Genomic DNA, 15,012 nt, shown 5'->3' with positions numbered 1-15,012 from the left:
CTTTCCCTTTCCCTTTCCCTTCTCTCTCTCCTTATTTATTTTTTGGCGGGGGGGGGGGGGGGAGTGAGGAGGAGGCAAGAGCCCTTCGCCCCCCCCCCCGTTTCCCTCTTTTCTTCTTATTATTCTTTCTTTCCTTTTATCTTCTCTTTCCCTTTCCCTTTTTTCCTTCTCTCTGTCTCCCCCATCTAGGGCTGGTTTTGTTTACGAAGCGCCCGTCAGGAGAGTACACGATAGAGTACACGATAGATCGAGTACACGATAAAATTGACGATATCGTGAACTTTATATCGTGAACTTTTCACGATAAAATTCACGATATCGTCAATTTCATCGTGAAAAGTTCACGATAAAGTTCACGATATCGTCAATTTCGTGAATTTCTTCGTGAAAAATATGCGATAAAATTGACGATATCGTGAATTTATCGCATATTTTTCACGATTTAGTCTATTCGCGATGTCCCTTCAGGGCCACCATAGATATATCATAGGTTCAAGAAACAAGACACGAAATTATTATTTTTTGTTTTGTTTAGCTTTAAGGAACAATAGTACTAAGTTGCGTGATGCAGCTGTTTGTAATGAAACATATTTTCATTCACATTATAAACCAAGTTTATGCAAACATAAATTCTATTATATAAAACCTGGAAAGCTATTTGATTATGTTTACAATGAATTCATCCAACCTTTTAATTCAAGTGATTATATGAAGAAAAAAAATACACGTCATTATGATGGAAAGTTTTGTTGTTGGAAACCAGCGATTTTGACCAGAGAAATAATTATAGACGATCACAACTGACCTGTGTTTTTGAATTTTACAATAAAGACAAGTTATTCTAAAAACCGGAAAATGATGAACGATTAGGCTTATTTCGATGTTTACAGGAGCCGCAAAAGTGTAACTATCCTGAACACGGCATAGATGACACCTTTATTAATCTGGGTTCATATAGCGCTTAAAGCCCCACTGTCCGACTTGTAGCTACTTGCTCCCTCTATATAGAAAACAATGCCTAATCGATGACCATTGGTCCCCCATGATCCTCTTTTTCTTATGTTAATTGAGAGCTGAGTTGATGAGATAGCCACCTGTCACTGACCAGCTGTGTGGTCTATCCCTCCTGGCCAAACTAGTACAGCCGGCATTTAAATTAAAGTTAAAGCATATGTCTCTAGACGCTATACGGAACTATAATTTCCCGTTAATCGGACTCAGGCATGCCCACATAATGTATACACATTCTCCACTCTCCGGGCAGCATTCCATCATGGCGCCCCACTGGCGCCAATTTACATAAGCTCCCAATGCGCATTAATAACTATGGGGACTTTCGCAACCTACCGGGTAACCTATTTTATCTCTAGGCGGAGAGAGGCCGTGTAAGTAAAATCAAAGTGCCACCATGCTGGGGATTGGACCCACGACCTTCGCATCTCAAGTCAAGTGATTAGACCACTCGACCATGACACCTCTATTCCTACCTTCCTTTTCGCATATGAAGTGATTGGAGAGATCACAGAGGTCGTCGGTCCACTTGTACCCATCTGCGGCATTCATCCTAAAACAGTCCGATCCGTAGTAAAATGGTGAAGAGACATAGTTGGTGTAGTTGAATTGCTCTTCATCCATCCACGTGTAGTTGCCGTAGTCCGATTGGGTTAATCCTAGCCACACTCCGGAATAGTCTTCAAAGCCATTTAATTGAAAACAGAGAGGGTAAAGTATTACAATCATTTCGTTTGATTCATTTCAATTTTTATAAAGGTAGAACACATATACAACTTGAACATTGTACAATCTAAAGTATTGCAATAGTCTACGCTACATGTATTTTTAAGCCTTACCCGGGCCGCCAAAGTGACCGGCATGAACCCTGAATGAGGTTATCAGAAGGCCGATATAGGCTATATTATCTCTCGCGGACTAAACGTTCTGGAGCCACAAAGATGTTAGCCAATGTTAAATATATGTAAACATGGTAAACGTTCGCCAGTGAACGCCCTTGTCGCTCCAAAGACACATTTTTTTATTTTTTTAAATTTTTATTATTATTATTATTATTATTTTTTTTTTTTTTGGGGGGGGGGGGGAGGATCGGTCTCTTAGAACCGTCGGGCCACTTTTCATAAGACCTTCGAGACTCTCGCTGGTCTTTGGTCTCATACATGTAAGTCCCGTGGACTGTCGGTCTCGTGAGCTGTAGCCAGTGGATCCGCGCCTGGCTGTAGCCACCATTTCTAAATTCGTAAGTGCCCGTGAAAAAATCCCACCACTTTCAAAGGACGTGCAAATTTTTCTTACTTTTGGCTTTTGCTTGACCCTCGATGAATAACCTTTCATCCTGAGTATTCAACGTGACAAGGGTGCCGCTGAAAAGCTCGCAGTATTCCTTAGAGAAAGCGTGAGTCTGAGGTTTATTTGCCGCGTTGGCCATGCGGTAACACGAAGTGCCGTAATATACCGGTTCCAGTACGACACAATCTTTGAAGAAATGAAAACAAAATATTTATTTCATGCCTTTTCAATGACTTCGTATTGTGAATGATAGTTATTTCACGTTCTTTGTATATAGGTATCCAAAGAGTAGTTAGAAGGTTGAATTATGTTGTAATAGTAAGGCCGAGGATGAATTATGAAACTCTGACTGACATATCCCATTCTTTTAAATGCTATTTGTTTTCGTTCATTTTTAATGAATATTTAACTCGAAAAGTTTAATTTCAGGACCTCAAAATTAGATCACGGAATATACATTATATCAATCGCAAACTCATTTTTGAAATTGAGTTTAAATACACGAACAAAGTAGAACAAAATATGCATTGCGTAAATGTATTTATCACACAGTCATTATAAAAGTGTATACAATAACACTACCCTTTGTCACACATCCTCAAAGCTTTGACACAGTTTAGAAAAACAAAAAATACGTACAATAGTTTTAGCATCAGTTCCTCGCTTCCCCCTTTTTATGAAATGAGCCACTCAGATATGTCCCTCATAGTCCCCAAAGGTAATGCAATATAACTTCTAAATGTGAAATGATTTTTTTTTGTTCCGATTTTGTACACCAACCACTAATTGCTTTTTGTCTACTTTGTATAAAGACCGGAAAAGAGATAATTATTCATTATTAAAAAAATCATAGAGGTGCGCACTTCTTCCCTCGAATAAAGTTTCACACATGACATTCATACTTTATCAATTCCCACGGATTAGTGCTTTGAAAATGCTACATGTAAAGGATGAAATGAAGAGTTATATTTTTTATTATTGATTTATAAATGGAAAAGAAGATCATAGAGATGCAAATTTCCTTCCTCAAATAGAGCTTCAAAAATAACATTGACACGTTCACACTGCTGTAATATTTCTACGTGCAAAGGTAAAAGAGATGGTTACAATTTCATTATTGTTTGCATAAAAATAAATAAAGGAATTAGAGGTGCGTAAATGGAGCTCCATTTTTACATTGAAACTTTTACATCAACTACTGCTGTGGTAATGTTTCTAAATGCAAACGCCGATTGTTTTTTTTTGAAATTTGTATTATTTCTTAAGGTACACAAAAACAGCAACGAGAAAAGTAATTCCTCCATCAAATTGAGCTTCACTTAAACTACTGCTGTGATATTGATTGCTACATGTAAACAGTTCATAAAAAAAGAGTTAAGAAAACAAACAAAAATAAACCAATACAAAGTAAAAATTAAAAAAAAATAATGATAAATAAAAAACAATCAAGAGGTGCATACCCTCTCCCCCGGACGGAATTTCACATATGAAATTGAATGAGGAGCCCCCGCAGCTCTTGTCGTGCCAATGGAACCCATATGAGGCATCCATCCTGATGCAGTTGGTCCTCTCGTTGTTCGGGTCGAATTCATCTCCCCAGAAGGTATCTTCCAGTGGAGACCCGTCCATCCACTCGAAGTGGAGAGCGTTGTGTTGCGTGATGCCTATCCAGTAGTTGATACCACCGCCCAGGGAATTTAGGTACGCCGCCACTATGGCGTCTTCCTCTGCCGTTGACGGCGAAGCAAGGGTTGCACCAACGGAAGCGCAGCTATCTTGGGCATCGCCTCGCGTTTCAGATCTTTCGCTGAAGTAGTAGCAAGTGGTATTGAGCAGAATGAAACCTGAAGGACACACTGGTGTAGGATCGGAAAATAATTGATAATGAGATACTTTCATATTAGAAATCACTTTAGTACCTCAGGAATACATCAACTATGATCAGAAACACGCATACAAAAGGGATCATGTTAATTTACATTTCAAACACCACATTAAATACATGTGGCATTGACTTTGGCGGAAAAAATAAAGTGCTTCGAAATTATGATTTCATGATAAGATAATATTTATTGGAAGTCACTTTCATTCCTTACATGTCGTAATGAGCGCAGGAAAATGTATACAAAATGGATCAACATGCAAATTAAGTTTCAAGCAAAGATATTACTGATACGGGAGGGGGGGGGGGAATATTTGTGTGTGGAGACATGTCACGAATCAGATGTGTCGTTTAGGTCAAGTGGTTCAAGCACTTGACATGAAATGCAAAGGTCGTAGGTTCAAACCCCAATAATGTACTATGTCCTTTGGCAAAACATTAATCTATATTTGCCACTCCATAACTAGGAGAGAAATAGGGACCTGGTAAGATGACGAAAGCCTTTGTGATAGAAATTGCAACACGTGCCCTCGCGGAGACGATAGAGTAGAATAATTAGAATTACTTCGCAGGGAGTGGAAATGGTGCACGATATGCGTAAATTTTCGAAGAAAGGAACCTCTAATTTAACTTTAAATAATGGAACTACACTCTTTATTCCATTTACAAAAATGGATCGATGCAGAATAATTTGTTTATGAAACATACCAGACGCCTCGGCTTGCTGGAGGGAATGGCTCCAAAATCCAATCATTAGTAAAAGAAGATGCATCTTCAGAAACTGAAATACACAATAATAATAAAAAAGAAGTATAAACTAATGGGATTTACAGTTCTGGGTTCTTGTGATATTTTTCTCAGATACATATCTATTCAAACCATTCGAATGATTGAGGCAAATGTTGCTTTTTTAGAAAATGAAAATAATGCAAATGCAAGGTGTAGATATACAATGAAACACACAAAATCACGGATTTTCGTAGGTTGGACGCTCGTATTATGCGTGTCAAAATGATTTATAAAATTTAACATATGAGCCAAATAAAGAGAAAACATACACACACCAATATTATTGCTCATCGTTTCTAATAAGTCCAATTTATTTAAAAAAATGGATTGCCACATTTTAGATCGCAATATGACTATCATGCCAGTATCATCGTCACCATTTAGGCACAATATTTACATACTAAGCTCTCCACTATATACTTAAATGAGCTGAACGTGTCACGTCTAACAAAAATGTGATAAGGTTGTCGAAAATGATGGATAAAGTAAACTTACGGATTGGAGGTCGATAGTCGTAGTTTGGAAATAAGAGAAAAAGATGTTTGCAAAGGCATACGAAGACGACAAATCTAAGGATAATTCGTCAGATGGTAATCCGGCACGCTTAGGAAGAAAAACCGAGGAGCAGGTAATGTTAGTGCCGTGTCAAACACAATAGATTTTAAGACAATTATTGCTTGCTGAGTTGCATACGAATTGGATATGTTTATGAAAACAACAAGGCAATAGATCCTTTGCAAGAGAAGCGGTTCAACGATTAACAAACTGTTCTACACCAATGGGCTCCCTCATCCAGAGATGATGAGTATCGATTTATCGATGAGCATTATACTGTTTTTAAAGCTCGTTCAAGGATAATACCCTTAAGTCACGTAATTCATATTTCCTTGAGTGTAACTTAATTAAATTTGCTGTGATGAAAGAAAATGGGTCGACCGAAATCCATTTTTATACCGGGGAAACTATAATTTTCATCTGGCAAAAATCTTGAAATACGTTGTTAACCAGGATAACCATATGATAATTTGACTACTTCTGTTAAAACAGAGGAAATATGCGGGACATGCAGATGGAGGGAAATATAATATCCTGATTAAAGAAAGACAGTGATAATGAAAGAATGAAAGAATGATAGAGAGGGAGAGAAAGAGAGAGAGAGAGAGAGAGACACACACACACACACACACAGACAAACAGAGAGAGAGAGAGAGAGAGAGAGAGAGATACATATATAGATAGAGAGAGAAAGAGAAGAGAGGAGGAGGTAGCAGGGGAACACATGTATTCCGAATCTGCCATAACTTGACTACTCAGCTGGGAATATTTTGTTTAATACTCGTTTACCCATTTTTAAGCGTGGCAAACTGCAATTGTGATGTTAATAATGATCATAATAATGATTATAATGATAACAATGATAATAATAATATAATTTCTTGGTTATCCGGGGTAGGCTCATCAGTATAAATAGTGTTCCTCTTGAAGGCCCCCTAGCATTATTACCGCGGTTTTAGTCGAGCTACCATGAAGGGCGCTCAAACATTCAAGGCTTTTCTCCCTTCTGGTTACCTATTTACCTCACCTGAGTGGTGTGGGGCAAATATATATTATCTTGCCAAAATACACTAGTACATTAGAACCAACATTTACCACCCCCTTTTTTAAATCCAAAGATGCAAAGCAACCTCTGGCAAAATATAAACTTCTGCCTACGTCTCTCTCTCTCTCTGTACGTCTGCATTTCTCTCTTTCTCTCCCTCTCTCTCTCTCTCTTTAACATACACAAACACAAAAACACACACACACGCACACACGTATCAACAGCTATGTTCCACACGCACCCACGTACATGCATTCGCTGATCTTTACATTTCCCTTAAATACAGGACCTTCAAGTCATGGCTGCAAAACCATACATGTCAAAAGCTCTGATAATAACATGGTATTGTCCACCAGCCGAGGTTATTCCATTATGTTCGTCATGACTTTGTGTCAGATCTTATTCAGGGTAACCATCTTATCACTGTTAAAAATCATATTTTGTTTCATGGACACATTATTTTTACAATTGACTAAAACATATATCTCCTTCAATATTTTCCCCCAGTTGTACATTCTCCATTCCCTTCTTCCCGATATTTTCTGTTGTTTTTCTTTTCTCTTTCATGAATCTGAGTTTTCAGAGGGCTTTAGAAATCAAGGCTATTTGTTCCATTCAAGAGAATGTGGTCAATTGTTACTCATTTCTATAGATATTTGCATCAACTATGATGAAACAAACAACAAAATAAAAAAAGATGAAACAAACATCCCAGCACTAGTGGAACGCTGTTTATACTGTCATGAAATCAAGAAGAAAAAAATTGCCTCGGTTTACCTTGAGTCGCTTCGAAGCCACCACTGACGCACGTACGCCGAGATGTGCTTCCACAGGTTAATTGCGAATACCAAATCGTTCATTTAACGATTTTTCTTTTGCCATTCATTCTCGTATGAACCTATTATATGATTTTTATATCAATGCTGTCCATTCGGCGTTTCATTTATAGTTGTCTGGGGAGTTTGGCTCACGCACACTTTTGTTGGTAGTGTCTGCTCACACTCACATTTTCTCTTTCTAACGGCGAATGGAGAACATAACTATAATTTTGCTCGTTTAAGGTGTTTATTATTATTTTTAAATCAGAGATTTATAGTTGCAAGCCATCAGCTACATAGCATTTTTCATTCGGAATGGCTTCAAACGCCACAAATGTAGATATGACGTCGACTGTTGGTATTGCTACTGAAGTGGGCTGGTCCTGGAAGCCATTCCTGGCGACATGGTCAGATGTGATGCATCTCGTGTCAAGTGTCCTAGGGCTAATCGGAAACTTTCTCGTCATACTGGCCCTCTGGAAACGGCGAGCGTCCACTCGTTCTACCGATAGACTGATTGGTGCCCTGGCCTTGGCTGATTTCCTGACATCCATATTCGTCATCCCTTTGCCCGGAGCGAGAACGGTTCCATCCTCCATGTTGGGTGAGTTCTACTGCAAGATGATGCTGCCAGGACTGTTCCTCTTTGTGTGCTTCACGTCATCAATCTACATCCTCATGGCTATATCTATCGAACGGTATATGGCAGTTGTGTACCCGTTGGTCTACGGGCGTCTTGTTATCCGCAGAGGAATCCTAGCCACAGTTCTGGCTGTCATCTGGATCACCACGTTCAGTGTCTATTTCATATTTGTCATGACGGTAGTCGGTGTTGATCCTGGATCTCACAGATGCTACCTCCACTATAGATCCACAAGTAGTCAGGTCGTAACAGGGGTCTTCTACCTCATCTACCGTCTCATCCTCCCCACCACCGTCATGCTTTCCACCCAGATCTGCATCGCAAGAAGCCTTCAGCGACGGTCGGCTCGCTACGGTTCAAAGAAGGGCGTCTCTTTCCACGTCAAAGCTCGTAAGCGCGTCCTGCAATTGATGTTGATCGTCATCCTGGTTTACATCATCTGCTGGGGACCAGGGCAAATCTTCTTTGTCCTCTACTCAGTCGGAGCGATTTCACCAACCTGGATTGGCAGCACCTTTCATACCTTCGTCATTGTTCTAACGGCGTATAACTCGTGTCTCAATCCTATCATATACGTTGCCTGGTTTCCAGAATTCCGTGTTGCACTAAAACAGACCTTCTCCTGCAAGATGACGAGCACCTCCTCGCCGATATTTGATCAAGATGCGAGCTCTGAAAAGCGCGAAGCTAAAACCAACATGTCCAATATCTAACTGGACATGATGTCTTATAATTTTCAGTATATAACTACTAATTACTTAGCAGCAAAATATATTAAATGGAACTGTTACTCAGAATTTGCTTTAGACGTAACCGTATTACCTGTTTAAGAAAGAGCTTTTAAAAATTTCACTTGTATTTCTTAAATTTTTGCGCAAAACCATCATTTACTCAATGTTTTATGATTCTTTGCTATTAGTGATGGTGACTGGCAAACCTGTTTTTGTTTTGAACGATTGGCACCTAGCAATTATGAGTTTTATGATTGGTCAGTGATAATTATAATGCAATTGTCAACAATTCTTACTGATTCTTTATGGACTTTATCTTTTTCATGAAAATATGAAAAATGTGTCTCGGATCTTTTTGTTTTGTTCAATATATGTACATTTCTTGAATTTGTTAACCTCCGTTTGAGTACATGTATTACTTCGTTTCAAAGCTAATAATGTGTATCATCACGGTAGATTATGACCAAATCTTTGTAGTTTCATCCTGTAAGTCGGACTAGTTTAATAAGTCGGGGTTATTTGTCTGGATGGACACATCTGTTTTCTTTATCAAACACACTGTTCTTCTTTGGAAGTACCATTAAAAAATGTATGAAAGTTATTAGAACCTTTCCTAAATCTGGAATCCATTATATATTTGATTATGGGCGAGTAAGCTCACCCCTACACGTACAATACATTTTGGCCCCTTCGACTTTTACCAAAACTGCTTAGTAATATCATGGAGTAACTCCATAGTAATATTAAGCGAAAGAAGGTTTGATTCTTTATTGATAAACGTATGATTGACCATTTTGTGCACCAAAATTGCATTTAAATCTCCCCAAACAGAAACCCCAAAATGTTATAAGTATGACTACGTATGACAATTAAACAATTTAAGCTATTAAATAAGATAATTATCATAGTACTGTATTGTATTGTATTGTATCGTCTGTTAATAAGCAGCCTTGGGTCATGTTGGGAGGTATACATACATTTGACTAGAGTGGTAAATATCCAATGTATAAATGCAACCTCATATTTGTTTCAATGACGTGGAGAATTAAACATGATTTGTATTTTTTAAAGACGCATAATAGTATTAAGAAAGGAATGGATGTTCTTTTTTCAAAGAAAGAATTACCTGTGGGCATCTTAAGGCCCGGTCACACAGGGAGGACGCATGGGGAACGCACGGCCAGCGCATTGGAAATTTGCAATTTGGGCCAGTGCGTTGTCGTTCGCTAGGCGTGCGTCATCATTCGTTACTCGTTCGTCGAGCGCGCTGGACCAACGCTGGACCAGCGCTATGCATGCGTCGTCATTTGCTGTGTGCGTCGGGATTTTTTGAGCATGCTCAAAAACGTGCGCCGAGCTCGACGCATGAATATACACGCCAAAGGCACGCCAGACATGCGCCGGAGCGCGCTAGACCAGCGCCAGACATGCGTGGAGCGCGCTAGACCAGCGCCAGACAAACGCGGAGCACACGCCCTGTATACGCACAGCGCGCTAGCTACACGCCGTGCATTTTGTGTCAGCTCGCTAGCTTTTCCAAAATTATGACAAAAGTAAGGCACACGTTCTTTTCCGATTTCCAATGCGCTGGCCATGCGTCGTAGAACGCGGTGCATGCGTGGACCATTCGTCCAGCGCGCTAGCAACACGCTGTGCATTCGTGGAAGTTGTTTTCATGTGCGCTCTGTGTGCGCCCTGTGTGCGCCCTGTATACGCCCTGTATGCGTCCAGCGCGCTATGCATTTGGTGTCAGCTAGCTGTATAGCTTCGACAAAAGTTGGGCGCACGACAACGCACTGGCCAAAATTGCAAATTTTCCATGCGCCGGCCGTGCGTCCCCCATGCGTCCCCTCTGTGTGACCGGGCCTTTAAAGAGAAATGTAACCTCGTTAGCAATTTACTAGACTACAAGAAATAAGAACAAAACAAAAAGTAGACTGGCCGTCGTGTGACCAATGCCGGGCAAACATGAGAAAGTATGGGCACTTTAAATTGGGTCAATCGGTAATGTCACTGTGACGAAGAGCCGGACTACTTTCATGTTTATATTTTTAACTACATGGATGTGTTGCATACCCAGGGCCCAATGGAAGACCACTTGTTGAATGTGCCACCCTGGTGAAATATTAATAAATATATAAATAAAGAAGAAACAAATTCAAAGGCAATTGGTGAGATGGAATCTGATGTAAATTAATAATAAATACGTTGATACTACTACAACTATTATACTACTACTACTACTGCTGCTACTACTACCGCCACTGCTACTACTGCTACTACTACCACCAATACTTCTACTACACTTACCACTACTACGACTACCAATACTACAATTACTGCTGCTACGACTACTAGTACTGCCAATAGTACCACTGTCACTGCTATTGTTGTAAAGAAAAAAAAGGACAATTATGTTGTCATAGTTTTATCGGTAACAATATGTCGTGGTAGACTACTGTCTTGGTTAACATTTCGATTGCTCTTTAGGAATAAATTTTGTTTAAAGGATGGCATCGATTTTCTCCTTTGTCACAAATCCATTAGACGTGCTTTGTATACTCCAACGGTATATTAAACTACCTATTGTTAATATCTAGGTACATAGCAAATATAAATGCCTCGATCAAAGTTATGTTAGTGTAAAAGACTTGACAAAGGAGCATGCTTAATTGATGGTTAATTTGAGTTTATTTGTGGTTGAGAGGATCCAGGCTATGAGACAGAATATTTTAAATATCGGCATTTCTGTTTTATCTTTAATATTACAACACTTAACAGTACAATTATGTTTATCATTTTTGAAAACGTGACTAAAGATATATTATTGATATTATTATTGAAAACGTTACTATTGATATTATTCTTGTTATTATTATGATTATTATCATGATTAAAACAATAATCATTATTATTCTGTTTGAGGAATCACATATCTTCTCTCTTACATCAAAACTCTTGTGCAGAATTTATACTTATCACGAATTATACTCTGGATATATAATGGAAATTTGCATTGTTTGTTAACACACACACGCACACTCACACACACACGCACACGCACGCACACACACACGCACACGCACACGCACACACACACACACACACACACACACTCTCTCTCCCTCTCTCTCTTTGTTTATATATATATATATATATATATATATATATATATTTAGATTTTGTCTATTCCTCCGTACAGTGCTCAATGCCTATATAGGCAGAGCAAAATATATATTGAATAAGGCAGACTAATGAAACAAGGTTGCAACCATGTTCCATTAGTCTGCCTTATTCAATATATATATATATATATATATATATATATATATATACGGGGTGTCTCGAGGAAAAAAAATGCAACGAGATTTTGATGGAAGTATCTTGAGTAATGATCGGTTTGGCAAATGAACCACTTTTAAAATTGTGCAAAGAATGCGCGTTGAAAAGCATCAATGCACAATGAGCGTATACCTGTTGACATTTCGCAACATTCAATTTCCATTCTAACCCATAATATCTTTGTAAAATCATCGCTGACATTTGTTAAATGTCACTCATGAACATTTTTTTTTCGAGAACAAGAAGCAAACTAAATGATTCTAAGAAGGTTTCGAACAAGAGAAGAGCAATATGCTGTAGGAAACACGAATTTTTCTTTTAACATTTTTTAACATTGCTTAACATACCCTTTAGGTTTCTCAACATATTTTTTCGAATTTTGTATTGATACGTTCGCTATGCCTTTATAAAAGACATTCTTAAGGCGCTGAATTACCTTAATGTTTGTGTAAATCATATGAATCTTAATTTATAACCCCTTTTGTATCAAGAATTAATGCCACGAAATGTTCAGGCGCCAGGCTTACGCTTATTGTGCACTGGTGCTATTTAAAAGCACTTTCCTTGTAACATTTGAAAAAAGCTAGGTTTACCAAAATGATCATAACTTGTTATTCATGCTTAAATTATTATGAAACTCACAGGACGTTTAAATGATACTGTTATAAGAAATATCTTTGAAAGAGAACGTGTTTCCATAGTCTTTGCATTATTGTGAATAATTTTTTTTAATGCAAAGTATCCGTTTAAGGCGACTGATCAATTTTTTTGAAATCATATTTTCTTTTCTTTTAAAAGAACAATTAAACTAAAAATCTATATTAACAGAAAAAATGCTCTCTTTGATTAAAGAAAGATAAGAATAAGTTATTTTATAAAGAAATTATGAGATTTAATTTCTCTGATTATGATAGAGTTTGAAAATGTGCAATTTCTGAGAGAATTTGCTATAATACATTGATTGCTACATGGTTGCCGATGCTTTAATTAATGGGCAGAACCCTGACAATAAATTGCAAGTCACCGAAAGCTTTTTGCTCGCAAAGTTTTACTATTTAACGATGAATAAGAAAATGGAAATGTCAATGTGACCAGCAGTCGTTTTTTTAATATTTGCTCTATCCATGATCAATAGGACTACACTAGAAAAATTGTATGAATGTTGGACTTATATTGAACAAATCCTTTTGATGCCTACCGTCGACATAATTCTGTCTCCGGTTTCTGAAAAGGATTGCGCCATTTGCAAGTGCAAGCATTAAAGATTCGAAAATTAATCCCCTACATCAAATCCTTTCATGTATCTGTGCATAATGCAACGAGCGAATATCGATGCAATAAGAAGATTAAAGATCGCGTTAATGTTTAAGAAGTTGAAGATGACGTGGTTCGTAAGTAGTCCTCATTGATATGTCTAAATTAAAAAGCATGGTTGATAAGCTCCTTCTTAAAAAGTTAGATGAGATAATCTTTCAGCTATCATGTGATATTATATCAGTGTAGAACTTAAGGTATATCTCTCCACCAATACAGGCGTATACGGGCATCTTCATCGCTGGGGAGCGGTATGGATGGGGGGGGGGGGGGGGGCTATCGCCCTTTGCCCCATTATCAACTCTTTGGTTTCTAAATCAGATATTAATGGTGAAAATTACAGAAAGGGCATATTCGGGCATCTGCCCGAATATTAAGCTAGTCAGGCACCTCGCTACCACCAAACGGAGGATATTTAGGCACCCAGCTTGCTGCCAATATTAGGTGGTAATTTAACACTTTTAAAGATACCAGGGAGGGGGGGGGCGTGTAATCGCCCTATATCCCCTTCTGCCTCGTACGTTTATGATTCGATATAAGTTGATTTGTTCTTTTCATTTTTAGTCTAGACTTGTTGTTTGTTTTACATAAAAACAAAAATCTTCATTTTCTCCCATTATTCACTGTCACTCATCCTTTATTTTGTTTGTAGAGGGTGGATTTGGATTAAAAACATATTAAGAGGATAATAATCACCTTGAAACATGTGTCCCATTATTAGGGAAAGAGAATAATGAATACTCATGTTGACTCATTTTGAGAACCGGGTGGTTCCCTGTATTAAGCACACACAACGGGAACGACAACTTCAATAAATATCAATGGGTAAACTAACCTGGTTTAATGACAAGATTTGAATTCAGACAGCAGTTTGAAGAGATGCGTTAGTTCATTGAATAACATACCGAAGTGAAGTAACATTCCGAGTTGTTAATGTGACACTTCACGCAGTTTAACCATAAATTAAAAATGAATAAAAACAGAAGAAAAAAAACTGCAGATAAATGAAAAACAATAATAACCAGGAATATGCGAGGCAGCGAATATTTGAAATGTCTCGACCAAAATGCCACCTTCAAATATTAAAAGTACTATGTCCCATTTGCAGGCCCCAAAAATGAAAAGGTTAAATTCCAACGGCATTTGAACTTCCCTAAAAAAAGGGGGTTTGAAAATGTATTTAAGTGGGAAAATAACGACTATTAGTTGTCAAATCGATATCCAGTACGGAATAATCTGATTTTCAGACCATTATACCGAATGGTCGTACGTTCCATGCTGCGCAAACGTTCAATCAGTTTAAATTTGGCCATTACAAGAAGTGGGTTATTGATGTAGACAAATGCTCATGTACCCTTTACAGCTCATTTTATGTATGTTATTACTAAAGAAGAAAAAAAGCTAGTCAGTCACTCAATAGTGTCTGACAGTGAAGTCTAGCAAGTAAACGGGTTTCCTTGCATGATTTCAATATTAGAACACTGCTAACGTTTAAATTTCACAGATAGGAATACATGACATATTCATAATTCCTGCAAAGTTCACAGAATTTGAGGTTGGCTGCAAAAGGGATATACCTGTAGTATCTTTAA

The 15,012-nt window shown here is 38.0% G+C and overlaps 1 protein-coding gene across 1 annotated transcript; it reads left to right on the top strand.

Moving 5' to 3' along the window:
- Positions 1-7,987: 7,987 nt before the first annotated feature.
- LOC576383 (apelin receptor-like) lies at positions 7,988-8,746 on the top strand. The gene has a single exon (XM_776699.2). It carries the CDS (start codon positions 7,988-7,990, stop codon positions 8,744-8,746), a length of 759 nt encoding a protein of 252 aa, XP_781792.2.
- Positions 8,747-15,012: the final 6,266 nt, after the last annotated feature.

The sequence above is a fragment of the Strongylocentrotus purpuratus genome, unplaced genomic scaffold (genome assembly GCF_000002235.5).
Source record: "Strongylocentrotus purpuratus isolate Spur 01 unplaced genomic scaffold, Spur_5.0 spur5_scaffold_7, whole genome shotgun sequence".
In the NCBI taxonomy this organism is placed as follows: Eukaryota; Metazoa; Echinodermata; class Echinoidea; order Camarodonta; family Strongylocentrotidae; genus Strongylocentrotus; species Strongylocentrotus purpuratus.
This window is presented reverse-complemented; position numbering and strand designations above follow the sequence as displayed.

Coding starts and splice junctions, on each gene's coding strand:
- LOC576383 (XM_776699.2), top strand. CDS start 7,988: ATGTTGGGTGAGTTCTACTGCAAGATGATGCTGCCAGGACTGTTCCTC.